The 17,119-nt window shown below is 43.4% G+C and overlaps 1 protein-coding gene and 1 long non-coding RNA gene across 2 annotated transcripts in view; both read left to right on the forward strand.

Annotated features, from left to right (window-relative positions):
• The first annotated feature begins 5,667 nt into the window (after positions 1 to 5,667).
• The window catches only part of LOC105476773 (monocyte to macrophage differentiation associated), a 29,073-nt gene continuing 17,621 nt past the window's right edge, over positions 5,668 to 17,119 (forward strand). The window contains exons 1-3 of the mRNA XM_011732944.3: positions 5,668 to 5,945; positions 13,406 to 13,487; positions 16,217 to 16,377. Coding sequence (XP_011731246.1) covers positions 5,920 to 5,945; positions 13,406 to 13,487; positions 16,217 to 16,377 — 269 coding nt within the window. The 5' untranslated portion in view covers positions 5,668 to 5,919. The remainder of the gene's footprint in view (positions 5,946 to 13,405; positions 13,488 to 16,216; positions 16,378 to 17,119) is intronic.
• On the forward strand, positions 5,954 to 7,967 carry LOC105476772 (uncharacterized). The gene is made up of 2 exons (XR_984227.3): positions 5,954 to 6,782; positions 7,042 to 7,967. It is a non-coding gene; the product is annotated as an uncharacterized lncRNA (long non-coding RNA).

A 17,119-nucleotide genomic window follows, 5' to 3' on the forward strand; every position in this document is an offset into this window, starting at 1 on the left:
ACCTAAGAAAGAAAGAAACATCAAGATAAGTGGCTAAGTGAGCCCAAATAAGGGGCATCTACATTGTGTTAAATATGATTCTTTATTCTCTGTGGCCAAATCAAAAGCACAGACATGAGTTTCACACAGACCAATAGGAAAGTCCCTACCTAATGTGTCTTGTGGCCTCTGCACCACGTTGTGAGAACCACTGCCATCAATTTTTGCTTTATGTTGGTCTTTTGAGGTCTTCCTTGCATTCATTGGCATTCCCATCCTTATTCTTATCACCTCTCAAACCTCTGTTTGAAGAAAGTGCTGAGGCAATCCTGACCCTCAGTCCTAAGCAGAATATGTCATGAGGCAGTCAGTGTCTTACATTCAAATGCTCTTTTTTGAGGGAAAACAGCCACAACAGCCAACAGAATGTCATTTATTGATTGTGCAATGAGAATAGAACACTGCTTCATGCAGTGAGGAATGACATGTGCAATGAGAATAGAACACTGCTTCATGCAGTGAGGAATGACACATAGTCATCTACTGTGACAAGGCACGGGTGGAAAAAGCCTTGAGCTTGGAGTCAGAAAACCTGGGCTCAAATCTTGACTTTTTCACTAATACACATTTATATTATTTGCAAAACCTCTCTAAGCTTTCACTTCTTCATCTATAAAACAGACACGATATTATCTATCTCACAGGATAGTTTTAAGGATAAAATGAGATAATCACTGCAAAATTTCTAGAACCATGTTAGGCATTCAAAAATTTAATCTGCGGGGGGTGCGGGGCAAGGGGAGGGAGAATATTAGGACAAATACCTAATGCATGTGGGGCTTAAAACCTAGATGATGGGTTGATGGGTGCAGCAAATCACCATGACACATGTATATCTATGTAACAAACCTGCATGTTCTACACCTGTGTCCCAGAACTTAAAGTTAAAAAAAAGAAAGTTAATCTGTGCAAACATAGTACATCCTCCTTCCATGTAGTCCAGTTGCTAAAAGAAGTAGCTTTCAAATAAATACAACCAAAGAGCCACAAATAATTTTTAAAAAGGACCCGAAACTACTTCTTGGAAAATATGAGCGTATCCAACTCATATTGTTAGTAACACTTTTCCCAACCCCTTTCCTATTCTTCTTCTTCTTATGTCTCACAATCCTGTGAATCCTCTTATTTTGCTAAATCCCAACCCACCTCTCAAAACATCTTGACCAATATCTCCCAGAGTATGGAATTTTTTTCTTATTCATCTTTATCTGGGTGATAAATATAGTCCATCTACCTAAGTCCTTCGCTTTTTCTGTAGATCTTTTTTTCTTCCCATTGCTTTATCCAGTTGTTTTTATCAAGCAAGTCTAGGAATGGGGCATGATAGACCAAGCACTACTCAAAGGTCAGTGATTGTGGGCAGAAAACCAAGTAGGAAAAGACAACATTCTTCTTCTTGGAAAAGAAGGAAAGATTGGGAGCATCTTCATTTTAAAACTTGCTTTATTCAGTCATATTTGTAAATAAAAAACAGCAACAACAACAACAACAAACAGATTGAAAGCCAGTTACAGAACACAGGATGAGATTGGAAGTTCAGTCAAGCCTTCCGGAGGTGTCTGGAGTAAAAGTTTGGAGAAAAGCTGCTGCTTTCGGATTGGATGATCGGAGCTAGGGGCGCAGTTCCCAGGTGCTTCCTTGTATGAACGGCATCCTATCCAGGAACTCTGTATCCCTTCATGAGCAGAGCAGGTGTTTGCTCTCCTAAAAGTTTCCTCTGGCATCTGTTCTATTGCACCTGGAGTTAGCTCTATCACAAATTCCTTCTTATAGGCACAGGCGATGCCCATGCAAATATACATCTGCAGTTTTGCAGAAAGAAGAACTATAATTCCGAGCTCAACAAAAATGTCACATCCTGCTAATGCAAAACATTTTCCATTGTCTTCAGCTCTCACAACACTAATCTGTAAATCAAACTGAGTACCTCTTTGCTGCAATCATACTTGGGATTGCTCCTCAGAAACAGATTCACTAAACACCTCACTAAAAAAATGTGGCAGGTGTTTACATGATTCATTTAAAGCTGTTTCTTGCATTTTATTTTTATCTCTTGTGGCTTGCTTTTACCTTGAGGGGGTAGGTTTCAGGAAAGGTGAGGTTAATTTAAAATTGTGATCAGATTTGTTTAAGTCGCCGTTAGTTGATAGTCCAGCATTTCTGTGGAAGAGATATCACTGTAGGTCAATGTGTTTTTATTTCATCTGATTTAATCTGACTTTCATCTCATTCATTTCTTTTCCTTGGGTAAATATCATTGTCATTGTTGTTTCCAAACCTAGGTAGCCTCTCAAAAGTTTTCCTCATACCAACCACTTCTCTTCCTTGTTCAAGCTATTCTCCCAGTGGGAAAGGTTGTGCTAAGTGATACCCAGCCAGCATCTCAATCAAAATCCATCTGCAGACTTCCTTCTTTCTGGCACCCCTTCCTCATTATGCTCGTCATACTCAGTTCACTTCTTATCTCTGCACACTCCTACGTCACTAATAAGATGTGATCTAGGCCAAGTGCAGTGGCTCAAGCCTGTAATCCCAGCACTTTGGGAGGCAGAGGTGGGTGGATCACGAGGTCAGGAGATCGAGACCATCCTAGCTAACACAGTGAAATCCTGTCTCTACTAAAAATACAAAAAAAAATTAGCCAGGCATGGTGCCGGGCGCCTGTAGTCCGAGCTACTCTGGAGGCTGGAGAACAGCATGAACCTGGGAGGCGGAGCTTGCAGTGAGCCAAGATCGGGCCACTGCACTCCAGCCTGGGTGACAGGGCCAGCCCAGATTCCATCTCAAAAAAAAAAACAAAAAACAAACAAAAAAACCCACAAAGATGTGATCTGGCATCTGTTGGCTCATTGTGCTGTTGTTGTTTTCAGTTATTTTTTAATTAAGTTCATTAACTAACTGTTTATTGGGGACCTACTGCGTGTGAGTTTCTGTTAAAAGTCTCCAGGAAATACAAACATGAATAAGACAATCTCTGTGCTCCAGATATTTTTATTTCGACCTTTTTACAGAAAGTAAAATTTTTCAAAATCTTTTAACAGCTTTATTAAGATAGAATTCCTATGCCATACAATGTACCCACTTAAAGTGTACGGTTCAATGGCTTTTATATATTCACAGAATTGTACTTCCATTATCACAATTTGAGAACATTTTCATTAGACCCCAAAGACCATTACACCTCTTAGCCATCACTTCTCAATCCCCTCCCATTCCCCTGCCCTAGGCAACCACTAATCTATTTTAAAGATTTGCCTATTCTGGGACATATTAATGGAATTTTGTATGAATGGAATTGTACAATCTGCAGTTCTTTTTGACTGGTTTCTTTCATTTAACATAATGTTTTCAAGGTTCATCCATGTTGTAACATGTATCAGCACTGCCTGCCTCGCTGCCTTTCTGTCTGCCTGCCTTCCTTCCTTGCTGCCTTCCTTCCTTCCTTCCTTCTTTCCTTCCTTCCTTCCTGCCTGCCTGCCTGCCTGCCTTTTTAATTTTTTTTGACAGGATCTCACTCTGTGGCCCAGTTTCAAGTCATCCTCCCACCTCAACCTCCCAAGTAACTGGGACTACAGGTGCCTGCCACAACACCTGGCTAATTTTGTTGTTGTTGTTGTTAGAGATGGACTCTTGCTTGGGTGCTCAGGCTAGTTTCAATCTCCAGGCTTCAAGCGATCCTCCCACCTAGATCTCCCAAAGTGCTGGGATTACAGGCGCAAACCACCGTGCCTGGCCCCCTTTTAAAAAAAAAAAACCAAAAGACTATTTTTTTCCAGAGAAGTATTAGGATCACTCAAAAATTGAGAGTAAAGTACAGGGATTTCCCATACATACATAGCCTCTCCCGTTATCAACATCCCCCAACAGTGTGGTACATCTGTTACAATTGAGCTTCCTTGTTTTTTGTTTTTTTTTTTTTTTTTTTTTTTTAACCCTTCTTATGTTATTTCACAAGGCTATTTTTCATCTATCTTTATTAGCTGTCTCCTTTGTTACCTTCACCTCTCGCACTGATGGCTTAGCCCAGTGGCCCAACATAGCTGATAAGAAGTAGACTTACTTCCAGGCTCATTTTCAGGCTCATTTTCCTGATTTAGTGTTGAGGGTACAGGTGGACTAAGTTTTGTTTTGTTTGTTTTGTTTTAGAGAAGTGTATTGCTTTAAAACAGGGAGAGGCAGTCCCACTACTGAAAGGAGCTGGGTCTTTAATGTTAGAGAAAGGTAGGTAGGAGCCTTAGTTTTTGCCTTTGGCAAGTTTATTGACCACTGTGAGCCTCAGCCTCATCTGTTAAATGAGCTGGATAATGCCCATCCAGAGGAGTTCTTGGGAAGATTAATGCAGTAAGCATGGAAAGTACCTCTCTGGAAGGTTCAAGGAAAGGGAACTGGAATTATGGGTGACAGAATTCCCCGGCTTTCCAATGCATCACTGTAGGACGATTTAGCACTCCTAGCAGGCTGGCCTCATGCCCCTCCAGAGTCTCTAGCTTGTGGGCTGGGGGCCGGATATGGACAGGATATCTGGAAGGGAACACATTTAACTTCCATGGGTGATCCTGGAAAGGCTCGGCAAATCACCCATTCAGTGTGTGTGTGTGTGTGTGTGTGTGTGTGTCAAAGTCTCACTCCATCACCCAGGCTGGAACGCAGTGGCGCAATCTCGGTTCACTGCAACCTCTGCCTCCCAAGTTCAAGCGATTCTCCCATCTCAGCCCCCCGAGTAGCTGGGATTACAGGCGCCCGCCACCATGCCCGGCTGATTTTTGTATTTTTAGTAGAGACGGGGTTTCACCATGTTGGCCAGGCTGGTTTCGAACTACTGACCTCAGGTGATCCGCCCACCTTGACTTCCCAAAGTGCTGGGATTACAGGCATGAGCCACCGCACCTGGCCCATTCATTTATTTTTATTTGAACCTCTCTTCCAGGAGGCCGTCTGAGTTTAGAAGGTTTAGCGACAGGACCCTGATTCAAGTCTACTCGTTTATTTGAAAGCTGCTTGGATAAAAATAAAATAAAATAAAAAGTAAACTGGAGGATAACATAAAGGGATCCTTGCAGAGGATTCCTCCGTTCGTGGATCTCACTGAATCTCGGAGTTAGAACACGGCTCAGAGACCTCAACTCCCTCATGGGTCAGACAAGGACAGGTTTTTCATTCGGCCCTGGATCCTCTCACAATAGCCTCGCGGGAGCTGGCCCTCAAAATGATGAAGGAATAAATGAATGGAGGGATGGAGAAATGAATCATGAAGAAAAAATGAATGAGGTAGACCTGCTTGTTTGCTGCTATTTTCTTCACAATGCTTTTAAGATTTCCTGGTCCATCTCCTCCTTCACCACTTCTCTCCCTCCCTCGGTCTCTTCTCCCGCTTGTCTCTTAAAGAAGGGTGCCGCGTTCCCGCGCTCCTCCCCTTCCCCTCGCCCCGCCCCTCCCCCGCGAGGCTCCGCCCCGCCGCCCGACCCCAGCGGGAATGAATGGCAGCGTAGCCGCCGCGCCGCTCGGGGTGCCGATTGGCTGACAGGCGCGTTGACGCGCCGGCGACCGCGGGTGCACGCAGGCGAACAGAGCCGGCGGGGGCGGAGCCGTGCTCCGGGGCGGGGCGCAGGAGCCCCGGGGCGGAGGAGCCGGGGAGGCGGGAGGCGGGAGGCGGGAGGCGTCGGGGCCGTTGAAGCGGCCTCCCTCCCGCCCCCAGCCGCCCGGTCTGGCCCCAGCCCTGTCCCGACCCCCGGCCTGGCCCACTCCGACCCTACCCGGCCGAAGGGTTCCGCTGGACACGCAGGCGGCCTCCGGAGCAGCCCAAGCCCATGAGGGCCGCGCGCCCGGCCGCCGGTGCTGACGAGACGGAGCTCCTGGCCCCCGAGGAGGAGCAGAGGATCAATGCGGTTCAAGAATCGATTCCAGCGGTGAGAGGGATGGCGTCCCGGTCCCGCTGCCCGTGTCGGGAGCGGGTCCCCAAGTCCCGCCGTTAAGCGCACGGCTCCCCGCTCCTCACCTGGATCCATCCTGGGTGGATCCAGCACCTTGGCCCGGGATCAGCTCCCGGGGGATTCCCCAGCCTGCTGTCCCTGGGCGATCCCCTTCCTCCGAGGATGGGAGCTCCTGCCTGACCCGGGTCTCCCCTCGCAACCTGCGGACCTCGGATGGATTCCCGGACCTGGGACCCCAAGCCTGTCCTCCTTCCTGGGGATCCCTTTGCTCCTGGGGCTCACCCTCCCGATCCCCATACAGGGTGGGCTCTGGCTCTCTCTGGGAACCCGAACCCCAGCCCCGGGCGCCGCCCCCGAGTCCTCCGACTTGGCTTTGGCCTCCATCCCTTTACCTCCAGGGTGGGGGGGTCTCCCGGGGCGCGCGGAACCGGGTGGCGCCCTGCGGAGAGATTTGTCGTAAAGCGGGGTGCTAGGCATTTTGGGTGCTTTGTCTGTGAACGGCCCTAGGAACAGGGAAACTGAGGCACGCTCCGCCAGCTTAGCCCTGCCTGGCCGTGTAGGGGCCCTGCTGGTTCTCCAGCTGAGCGTTCCAGGGCGGTGCTATTTTGGGCTCTGCGAAGGGGCATGTTAGCTTTCGGGTGGCGAGACCTGCTGTGGAGGCGCCGGTGTTCGGAAAGGAGGAGGAGGAACCGTGGAGGCGCCACCGGAAGGCTGGCCGCTGCTCATTCACTGTAGAGCTGGTGGAAATGCCGGGCTGGGGGGCGCCATGGCCTTACTCCCCTCTGGGGCTCCACCGTCTAACAATGGATGGAGGTTAGCCCAAGGCTCTGAGAGGAACTCCGGGCTTTTCTTTTCTGTTTAAGTGGGTGAAAGTTCACCTCTCCAGGGCTTGTGGTAACTCCGCATCCCTTTGTGTAAATTCCCGGACCTTCACCGCCGGCAGGTTTGCTGGGGGTGCAGGGACAGGGGAAATTGTAAGAAATGCATGAAATCTTCCCAGAAGATTGCTGAGTTTTTAGACACTACCTTTTATTTCCGAATTTTAAAGTACACATTTTTTTTTTCTTTCCAGTCTCCATACCCTCACTGCCCACTCACCCATCTCATTCCTCCCCTAGTCCCAAAGGGTAAAGGAGGCAACAAATGCACAGAAGAGTTGACATGGTCTGGGCCACCAGGAAGGGGATCAGCTTGAAGACTTGGATTGACTTCTGAATATATTGCTTATCAGTCAGGGTGTTGAATGCCTGGCACTGTTCCCCCAGTGGGAACTCCATATCGGTGTGTCTAATGGCAAAATGGAACCATAGTGTTCCGACTTTAGAACCTGATGTCAGAAATGAAGACCGGAGGGGCTTTTAGAGAGAATGTAACATGCACTCAGGCATGATCAGTGAAGCCCTGTGCATGCGGTTTGTTTGATTTGGTTTTACTTCTCTACACGTCTGTGCTCTTCCTGTTTTCAGAGAACAGTAGCAATATTCTGTGAAATTGCCTCTTCCTTATTTGATTAAGAGTTTGTCTTTCTTACCTATTCCTTTGGATTCTCTAAAAAGAAAAAAAAAAAAAAAGACCCTGTTCAATTATTTGTTGCACAAATGTTAAAACAGTGTTACAACAACAACAACAAAAAACTTCATTTAGGATGCTACCCTCTCAGCTTATCGAACTGACTTTTTAATTATTTTTGCTGGACACTGATCCATTCCTTATTAGACAGTTGTAATGTGATTTTTGCGCTCTCTATTATTAACTTAAAAACTAAAAATACAGGCATTTTCTTTTGGTGTGGCATAGACTGGAATTTTCTTGGGGGCTTGTGTTTTGCTCAGTGGATATTTAACAGTTTCTTTCTTGATGACATCTAGACCCACCCTGATTTTCTTTGAAGATTTGTGTGATCTCATAATTTCCTGGTTCTCTATCATAGGTTAGGTTGGAAACATATTTCTAAGCATCAATTTTAACTTGGAAATAAAGCCTATAAACAAAAAGTAATGTAATGAGAATGTCCTGATTTTTGTGGTTCACACATTAAAATGCTGAGGGTACTATTCTGCACCTTTTCATGCTGTGTTTATGATATATCTTTCTGAGCATTCCCAGGTAGGTAAATTACAAAGGAACTGGAGGATGGTACAAACACACTGTCTCTGAGGGGAGATGTGCTTCCTCCCTGATAGATTTATTGGGACTGAATAGAGGAGCACGAGGAGGGGTTTATGCAATGATGGCTTCTTAACAAACTTAGGATGTGAAAAATTCCACTGGAACACAGAGGCATATTTTATCTTCCTTGTTTTATCTGTTTCACACTTGAGTATCCCCAAGATACCTACACACACATAGACAAACACAAAGTCGTCCTCTCCCCTTCACAGCATCTCTGATTGATGGCAATAACTGCTAACATTTGTTGAGTGCCATTTATCTATGCCAGGCACTGGCTGGGCACTTGTATATTACTCATCCTCAACTGTAACTCTGGAAGACATAAATTTTATACCCATTTGATAGAAGAGTAAATAGGTTTAGAGAATGAAGGGAAACTTGCCCATAGTCATACAGCTAGGAAGGGGTAGATCCAAGAGTTCAACTTCATGTCTGTCTCTCCACCACTCATGCTGCTAGCTCACCACTTTCTCTCTCTTACTCCCTGCCCACACCACATCTGTGTGTATTGCATATAGGTATAAGATCCACAGAACTTCTACTGTATCTTCTTGTTGGTGTGTACTCATTTCAACAGTCTTGCAACCAAAGATCCAAGGGAAAAAAAGCCCTTTTCCTCAGCCCCAACCTCATGATCATGTAGCTAGCTTCAAAAGTGGATATGTGGGAAAGCATTTTAATCTAAAGTATTAGAATCTTACAGGGTTACCTATTGTCTTTTTCCCCAAGTTCTTAAAGCACTAAATCGTAGGCATGGGGTAGTCTCCTTATATACGCCATCTTCCTTTATTTAATAATAAAGTCAAGATTGGCACTATTGACAGTGGACGCTTTTCCTGAACAAATAGGCTCAGTCATAAAGGGGAGCTAATAGTAAGAAGGGTGCACTCATACATTGCAACATAAGAGATGTTGAAGGGGCCCTTGGAACATCCATTGTCTTGGCTTTTAAGTGTTTTTTTGTGAGATTCGGGGTTCTCTTGGTTCCGAGGCTGCGTGTTTCTCTTACTTACAGAACCTGCCGTGTCCACAGTAAAACTAATTGACTATGGGATATCTTTGTTAAGACGAAATAGTTCAGCAGTAGCTGGAATGTCTTTCTATTCTTTCAACAATCATTAAGCTCTAGCAATAAGCTGGGCATTGTACTTGAGTTTGGTAATGGAAAGGTGAACAAGATAGCCTGTGGAATTCACACTACAGTGGGAAAAGATGAAATAAAAAATAAGCTAAAACAAATCAAAGTCTTACCAATTGTGACACAGGGCTCTGGTTGGATATGGAGGGTTGAAATGATACTTCAGTTAGGATAGTCTGGAAAACCTCTCTGAGGAGGTGACATCTGAGCTGAGCTGAAAGGATGAGAAGAGAGCTGAGCATTCTGGAGAAGATCTTAGACAGAAGTAAACAGCAAGTACACACACCCAGAGGCAGACACAACCTTGATGTGTTTAAGGAGCAGAAAAGAGGTGGTATAGCCAGAGGGTGGAGAGAGAGAAAGATGCCACCCTGAGACTGGAGGGGGAGTGAGGCCCAGACCACTCAGGGCTTTTGGGCCTATGAACACTGTGTTTCAGTGCTATTGTAAGCACTTTGGGAAGCCAGAGGCAGACTTTAAGCTGGGATTGGGGTGTGTGATGTGATCTGGGTTTTTTGTTGTTGTTTGTTTTTGAGACAGGGTCTTGTTCTGTCACCCAGACTGGAGTGCAGTGGTGCCATCAGAACACACTGTTGCAGCCTTGACCTCCGAGGCTCAAGCAGTCCTTCCACCTCAGTCCCAAGTAGCTGGGGCTACAGGCGTACACCACCACCCCCGGGCTAATTTTTACATTTTTTTGTGTAGAGATGGGATCTCACTATATCGCCCAGGCTGGTCTCAAACTCTTGGGCTCAAGCGACCTCCTGCCTCAGCTCCCCCAAAGTGCTGGGATTACAGGTGTGAGCCACCATGCCCAGCCCCTGATCTGTTTCTAATGGAAAACTGTAGCTGCTATATAAAGAAGAGAGTCTATAGGGGGTCAAGCAGGAAGACTAGTTAAGAGACTATGTATTTGCACAGACTTGAGATGTTAGGTCTTTATTTAAGGTAGGAGCTGTGAAGCTGGGATTGCAGGTGCACGCCACCATGCCAGGCTAATTTTTCTATTTTTGTAGAGATGGAGTTTCTCCATGTTGGCCAGGCTGGTCTTGAACTCCTGACCTCAAGTGATGAGGTGGACTTATTTGAAATATATTTTGAAGGTAGCGTTGACGGTACTTGCACTCGGAGAATGAGGAACACTTGCGGGATTTGATCTACTGAGATCAGCCTCTGAGATCTGCTGGTGGGCTGCAGATCTACTCAGTGGGCACAGTGCTTTGGGCTGAATTTCAAGTGTGTTAGTGTGCTGAGGAGCGTTCCCAGGCCTCTGATCTGTTCTTTCCCTCCACGGTTTTGAAATTCTGTCATGGCATGGGAGAGGGGTACGGGGGAAGGAGGAGGTGATAAGAACATTGGGCAAGGGGGAAGGCAGGAGAGTTTTGAAAGAGAAAGTGAAGGGATGAGTGAAAAAACCCTGCTTCACTAGTAGTTTTATTAAGTGCAATTCCCACTCCCAGGACTAAATCACCTTCCTTCAAACCCTCTAGAGCTTGCTGGTTACTCAGGCATTGAGTAACCATTAGGGCCACTCCGCCTTAAATAGAGATGTCTTCCATAAATGGATGCTGTTTTCCATAACCAGCACTTGAACCTTTCCCATTTCTTTTTTTGGGGAAGAGATGAAGGCCAGAGTGTGGGAGTTGATTTACATTTTACATCTGCTTTTCCATTTAGGTCTTAGGAGTGGTTTCTTCAGGAGGCTGTGGAGGAGGCTTGATTGCACCCTGGCAGGTTAGAGAGAAATGGGAAAATTGTATTGTACTTTCCCAGCAGAACAATTATGCTGTCTATCCTGCTGAGCCTCAGATTTAGAGAACTGCTTCCAGGATACTTACCCTTATCTTTCCCTATTGCCCGTGTCTTGCTCTGTGCATCAGGAGAGAGTGCCTTGAGTCACCATGGGTGGGATATTTTTCTGTATAACTTTCTATTTTATTTTTTAATGTGAATGATTCCAGGTGATCAGGGACTCAGCTGTCATAAACATGGCCATCCAGTTTATTTGTTTTTAGGAGAAAATGTGAAAGTCTATCCCTGTTGCTGGGTAATGGCTTGACTATTTTTAGATTGGGCTGCCAGAGATATAAATTGCTATTTTAGTCTGCAGCCTGGTGGTGGGTAGACAAATCCTACTTACTGCACCCTACACAGAGCACTTTCAATTTCATCTAACTTCAGCCATCTTGGGGCCTTGCTGTTTACCCTTGAAAATTCCTAATAGGGTATGCTACTTACAGCTCTGTTGTTATATCTCAGGGCAACGATGTGGTATATCCTCCAATACTTGGGACACTTTTAAAGCATTCTTCCCAAGAGTGTAATTATTTTCGTTTTTGCTAATAAGAACTGTATAGCAACACTCTTGTCCCTTAGGAAATAGTAAAATTATTTAAAATATTAGCGGGGGAGAAAAGATGATGCTTGATAATAGTTAACTATATTTGAGAATAGCTTGGATAAATTTTGAAGCTAGTAGCTGTATATTTCTCTTTAACAGTTGATTTTCAAACCATCTGGTAGATTATACTCAGTAAGTACATATTTTGTACACTAGTTAAATATCTTAACCCATCAGTGGGCCAAGTGAAATGTCTTCACTGTCCCAAATTCATTCCACAGTGGATTTTCCACCTGAACTATCTGTATTGTGTTAATAGTGGCTGCCACTTTATTTTTATTTATTTGATCTAAGGATAACAGGCTCTTCCTAACTCAGGGAGAGAGTATTGGATGGTCTTTTATTTGTAAACTGGGCACTCTCTAAAATGGCTTGGTCATGCGTTTTAGCCAATTTTTGGCAACTTGGTTCTACCATTTGGTTCAGCCTTGTACCATTTTTTTATTGTGTGTATGAATAAGGTAATGAGTAGTTACAACTCATTAGTGGCACAAAATACCAACCACCTCCCCCTGCCATTCACACTTCTTTAAACTAGCTTGAGCAAAAGGATGATTTATTGTGCAAAGCCTGTTGACGTCTTACAGACTCTTAAGCACAGGAATGCAGTGGACCTCTGCGACCTGAATGCTCTTGAAGTTGTTTTTTTTTTTTCTTTTTTTTTTTTTTGCCTCCATCTGTTTCTGTGCATCTGTTTCTTTCTTTTATTCAGACAGCTGCTTTTTTCTCTTCTTCTGAGAAAAAAAAGGATGAGTTAGACTAATCCAGAGTCCCTCATGAAACCTGTTGTGGGTATGGGTTGGGTTTTTGGTGAGGAGGGCATCCTCACTCAGCATACTGAAATGGAAGAATGCTATCCTCTCTAGGTTCTGTGGTATTCATGCCTTTCGCCGTACTACTGATCGTCACAAAGTTAGCCTAAAGGGAAGTGTGGAATATGGGCATATGTCTATATATGTAACAGATTTTGATATTTAGATACATACACACATTTGTGTGTATATATGAATTTTGTCGCCAAAAGAATCAGGTAGTAGTCAGGTGTTTGGTCTTTAAAGCAGACTCTTGGAATTCAGGAATAATGAAGGTGAAAAACATACCTCCTGTTTTAAGTTGCCTGGAGGTAGCCAGGCATCATTTATTTAAGCTGTCTAGTGACAGGTAATACAATGTAGGGAAACTAGTGGGACAGGCCTGTTAATCATGGGATGTAGGGTTTAAAGATGTGCCTGTATAAAGTTTTGTAAATTTTAAGAGAGAAAATAGAAACTTTGTGTTTCAAATGTAGTCTATCCCTTTTCACTAAATGACAATAAAATTTAGAAAAATTTGTTTGTTTCTTTTTTAGTTGTACCGTGTGTGTGTGTGTGTGTGTGTGTGTGTGTGTGTGTGTGTGTGTGAATGGAGGAGGAGGGTTCCAGTTGAAGGGGTGGATATGGTTTCTGTTTGCTTTTGGTTGTAGAAGTTTGCTTTTGGTTATAGAAGGTTTTTCTTTTGAATAAACTGAAAGACTGCTTAATCTAGTAAACTAGGGTATTTGCTTAAGGATCATTGCTGTTGGCTCGTTTGACTCCTCTTTAGTGGCTTTGGCTTTATTACTGCAACTAGGTATTTCCACCAGTCACTTCCTCGCTTAGAATAGACCACATGCCCACTGGTAGGTTTACTCATTGTTCTTCACACACTTTGAGTTTTTCTTACGTCACGTTCTTTTTGTTTTTACAGGTTCATGAACCATCGAGCTCCAGCCAATGGCCGCTACAAGCCAACTTGCTATGAACATGCTGCTAACTGTTACACACACGCAGTGAGTACAAGTTTTCCGCCATTGCCACCTTTCCACAGGGCTTTGCGGGGAGGAAGGGGTAGTTACTCTAGTAACCTCAGCGCAATTAGTTGGATTTACCCATCTCTGTGACCTTATCTACCAGGAAATCAGTGCTGGGTCACATCACCAGAAGCTATATAAGCATGTAGAACGCTTTGTGTGTTCTAACCTACAGTCAGCTCTGTCCTGGATTTGCTTTCTCCAACAAGATCTTTAAGGGAATAATAATAGTATATACCCTAGTTACAGAAAAACCAAAGACATCTATTTATGAAGACTCTCACCCCTAGAATGAAATGAATCGCCTTTTCAAGACAATCAGCTGTGTTCATTTGGCAAGGAGAGTTCACAATTTGTTGAAAACGATGCATTTTTAAATTAAGTGATCCTCTGAAATGGGGAGGGGAGCCATGGCCTCCCACCCCTACAGTGGCCACTGCTCCCCAGAGGAGATGTTATTCCATATTGGTGAAGAAAAAGCTGATGTGATCCATAAATTTTTTTGTTAATTTTTTTCTGCATTATAAAAGCAAAACATGCTCATTATTAGAAACTTTAAAAAATACTGAAAAACGTATACGAAAAACAAGACTAACCAGGAATAAACTGTTAACACTTTAGTGCATTTCTTTGTGTGTGTGTGTGTGTGTGTGTGTGTCTGTCTGTCTGTGTTGGGGATGTTTGTGAATATGTATGTATTTTCAGTTTTCCTGTTAATGTGACATTAATGGCATTTTCTTATGTCATTATAAATTTTTTACTTTATCTGTGGTTTCATTATTCCCTTGCATTTAGTGACTTTGAGGGAAAAATAGTGGCTGGGATACAGTCTGAAAACAAGAAATAGAGAAAAGACCAGTTTACGTCTTTAACAATGAATGTTTAGAACAGGCTAGTTTATGATAGACACTGTTGGTACAATACAATTATTCAGATATTGAGACACACAGCTTACCTTTAGGAATAATATTTACTCAGGATGAACCTGAATAAACTGACTTGTCTCTTCTGAGTGTGTCACAGGTTAAGGAACACTTGTGTAAACTGTAGTTAAGGGAAACCTGACAAAACCTCCATATTAAGTTTTTAGAACAGAAAATATAATCTTATTAAACCATATCTTGAATTTTTGGATTTCAGGGACCAATAATATTTCTAACACAAACAAAACACCCCTTTTGTCATCATTTCACTGGAAAGAACATACTTAAACATGAAAAGTAGAAAGGACATGGTCTCAAGATCTCAAGATAAAGGGCATTCCTTTCAATGAAATACATTTTGTTTTATGAAAAACTTTATTGTACTTAAATATACTTAAATCCTCTGAAATAGGGAGGGGAGCCATAGACTCCCACCCCTACAGTGGCCATTGCAGCAGAGATGCAATTGTATTTAATGTTCTAATTTTGCTTGGGCCAATGAAAACTTCAGCATCTGAAAAACTCATGCCAGTCTCATCTAGGGGATTTAACATTCTGTTGCAAGATGGCAAATGTAGGTTTGGGGAGAAAAAAGATAAGCAAATTGCTAACGATTGTATTCTTTGTCAAGTATACTTACTCTAATATCTAATAAAGTCGTTTATCCTCCTGGGAGTTTCTGTCATGATAAGATGTTTACTAGTCATAATAATACACGTATGACTAGACCTTAAAGTTTGTGACCATGTGGACTATGAAATATGGTGCAGAAAGCAAAATTCTCTCTAAAATTCTCAGGAGTTTTTGAATAGATGGGCCTTGGAAATGGATTGCTCTTGCTTATTTAAAAGGCTCTGTTAAAAATGAAGTGACCCCAAAACACTCTCTGCAGTAGTTCTCAAATTGGTGGAATGTACCGATCCAAAGTGAAAATCAGGGTGTATAACGTCAACAATTGACTTTTTGTATGTGTGTGTTGCTATGTACTTTATAATACCTATTACTTGATTTGTTCAATTATCCTGACCTGAAATATTGAGATATCAATTGCAACAGGACAGATGTTTTAAAATGAGGACCTCCCTGAAAAATCTGTGTATATGCTTGGGTTTTTTTTTTTTTTTTTTTTTTTTGAAACGGGGTCTCATTCTGCCTCCCAGGCTGGAGTTCAATGGTACAATCACGGCTCACTATAGCCTCAGCCTTTCAGGCCCAAGCAGTCTTCCCACCTCAACCTGCCAAATAGCTGGGACTACAGGTGTTTGCCACCATGCCTGGCTAATTTTTTAAATTTTTGTAGAGACTGAGTCTTGCTGTGTTGCCTAGGCTGGTCTCGAACTCCAGGGCTCAAGCGATTCTCCTGCCTCAGCCTCCCAAAGTGCTGGGATTACAGTCATGAGCTACCACACCCAGACTGCTTGCTATTTGAATCTTTCAAGTAATTACTCTAAATCAGATTACAAAGTAGAATGAAACATGTCCTTATTTAATGAAATTAGGATAAAGAACATCTGTTTTGCAACAGCTGAATAATGTTGCATCCTTGATGGCTTAATTGTATCCCCATTGGTTGACACAATTCCTGGGCCCTGAATGGTATTACCTGCTTTCCAGTGTAGCAGCTAATTTCATCTGGCTCTCGTTACAATTATCCAGGAGAGACAAATACTTGCTTTAAGATTATTTTACTAAAATTGTTCCTGGTAAACCTCTGTACTTTTAGTAAAAGACTCAATTCCATAAAAGCCAGAATATTCCATTCACCATTCTTTATCTTTCCCTCAGTTCCTCATTGTTCCGGCCATCGTGGGCAGTGCCCTCCTCCATCGGCTGTCTGATGACTGCTGGGAAAAGATAACAGCATGGATTTATGGAATGGGACTCTGTGCCCTCTTCATCGTTTCTACAGTATTTCACATTGTATCGTGGAAAAAGAGCCACTTAAGGTACAGTGGATGGCATGCTGTTTCAACAGATCCAAATAGTTGACTCAACATGTTTGGTAGCCTCCCACGCTGGCATGCTTTAGTCAAGTAGGGCAAAGAGTAGACATTTTTCTGCCTTGTAGACTAGAATACTATCCCATTATTCAGGACTTGTTCTTTGGACTGGATGAAGTTTGAGGACTCCTCCCCAGTATGCATCTAAAAAGGCAGGCCTTTGCTCAGTAACCCCAAACAAAACCTCACTGATTCCCCAGGACTTACCACTTAAAAACCTGACAGCTATTTTCCAATACTATCAAGCACACTAAGGATATGATGGGCGCAGCAGCTGTGGGGTAGTGACAAAGCACACTGAGCTTGGAGTAAGCAGGCAGGCTTTGAGGCCCAGCCCTACTCTTTAATGTTGGGTAAATCACTTGACCTTGTGGAGCCTCAGTATCTGTATCACTTAAATGAGAATAATAATATCTGAGTCACACAGTCAGTGTGATAGGTGAATGAGATAAGGTACTTGAAAATAACTTGAAAATTACAAAAGACCCCACAAGTGTGTGAAGTATGGAGGTATACTTATTGTTTGAGTTTACCATTTTGCAAAGTTTAGCTTTCAGAATTGAGTCTTGTGTGTATTATTCAAAGTTCACATGTTTTGCTATTAATAGCCATCAAGCACTTTCAAAACAATACTATAGCTCTTGGCCTGCCAACAAGAAGAACATAAAAGCTTTCCTCCTCTGAGTGA

Source organism: Macaca nemestrina, chromosome 17 (assembly GCF_043159975.1).
Source record: "Macaca nemestrina isolate mMacNem1 chromosome 17, mMacNem.hap1, whole genome shotgun sequence".
Classification (NCBI taxonomy): domain Eukaryota; kingdom Metazoa; phylum Chordata; class Mammalia; order Primates; family Cercopithecidae; genus Macaca; species Macaca nemestrina.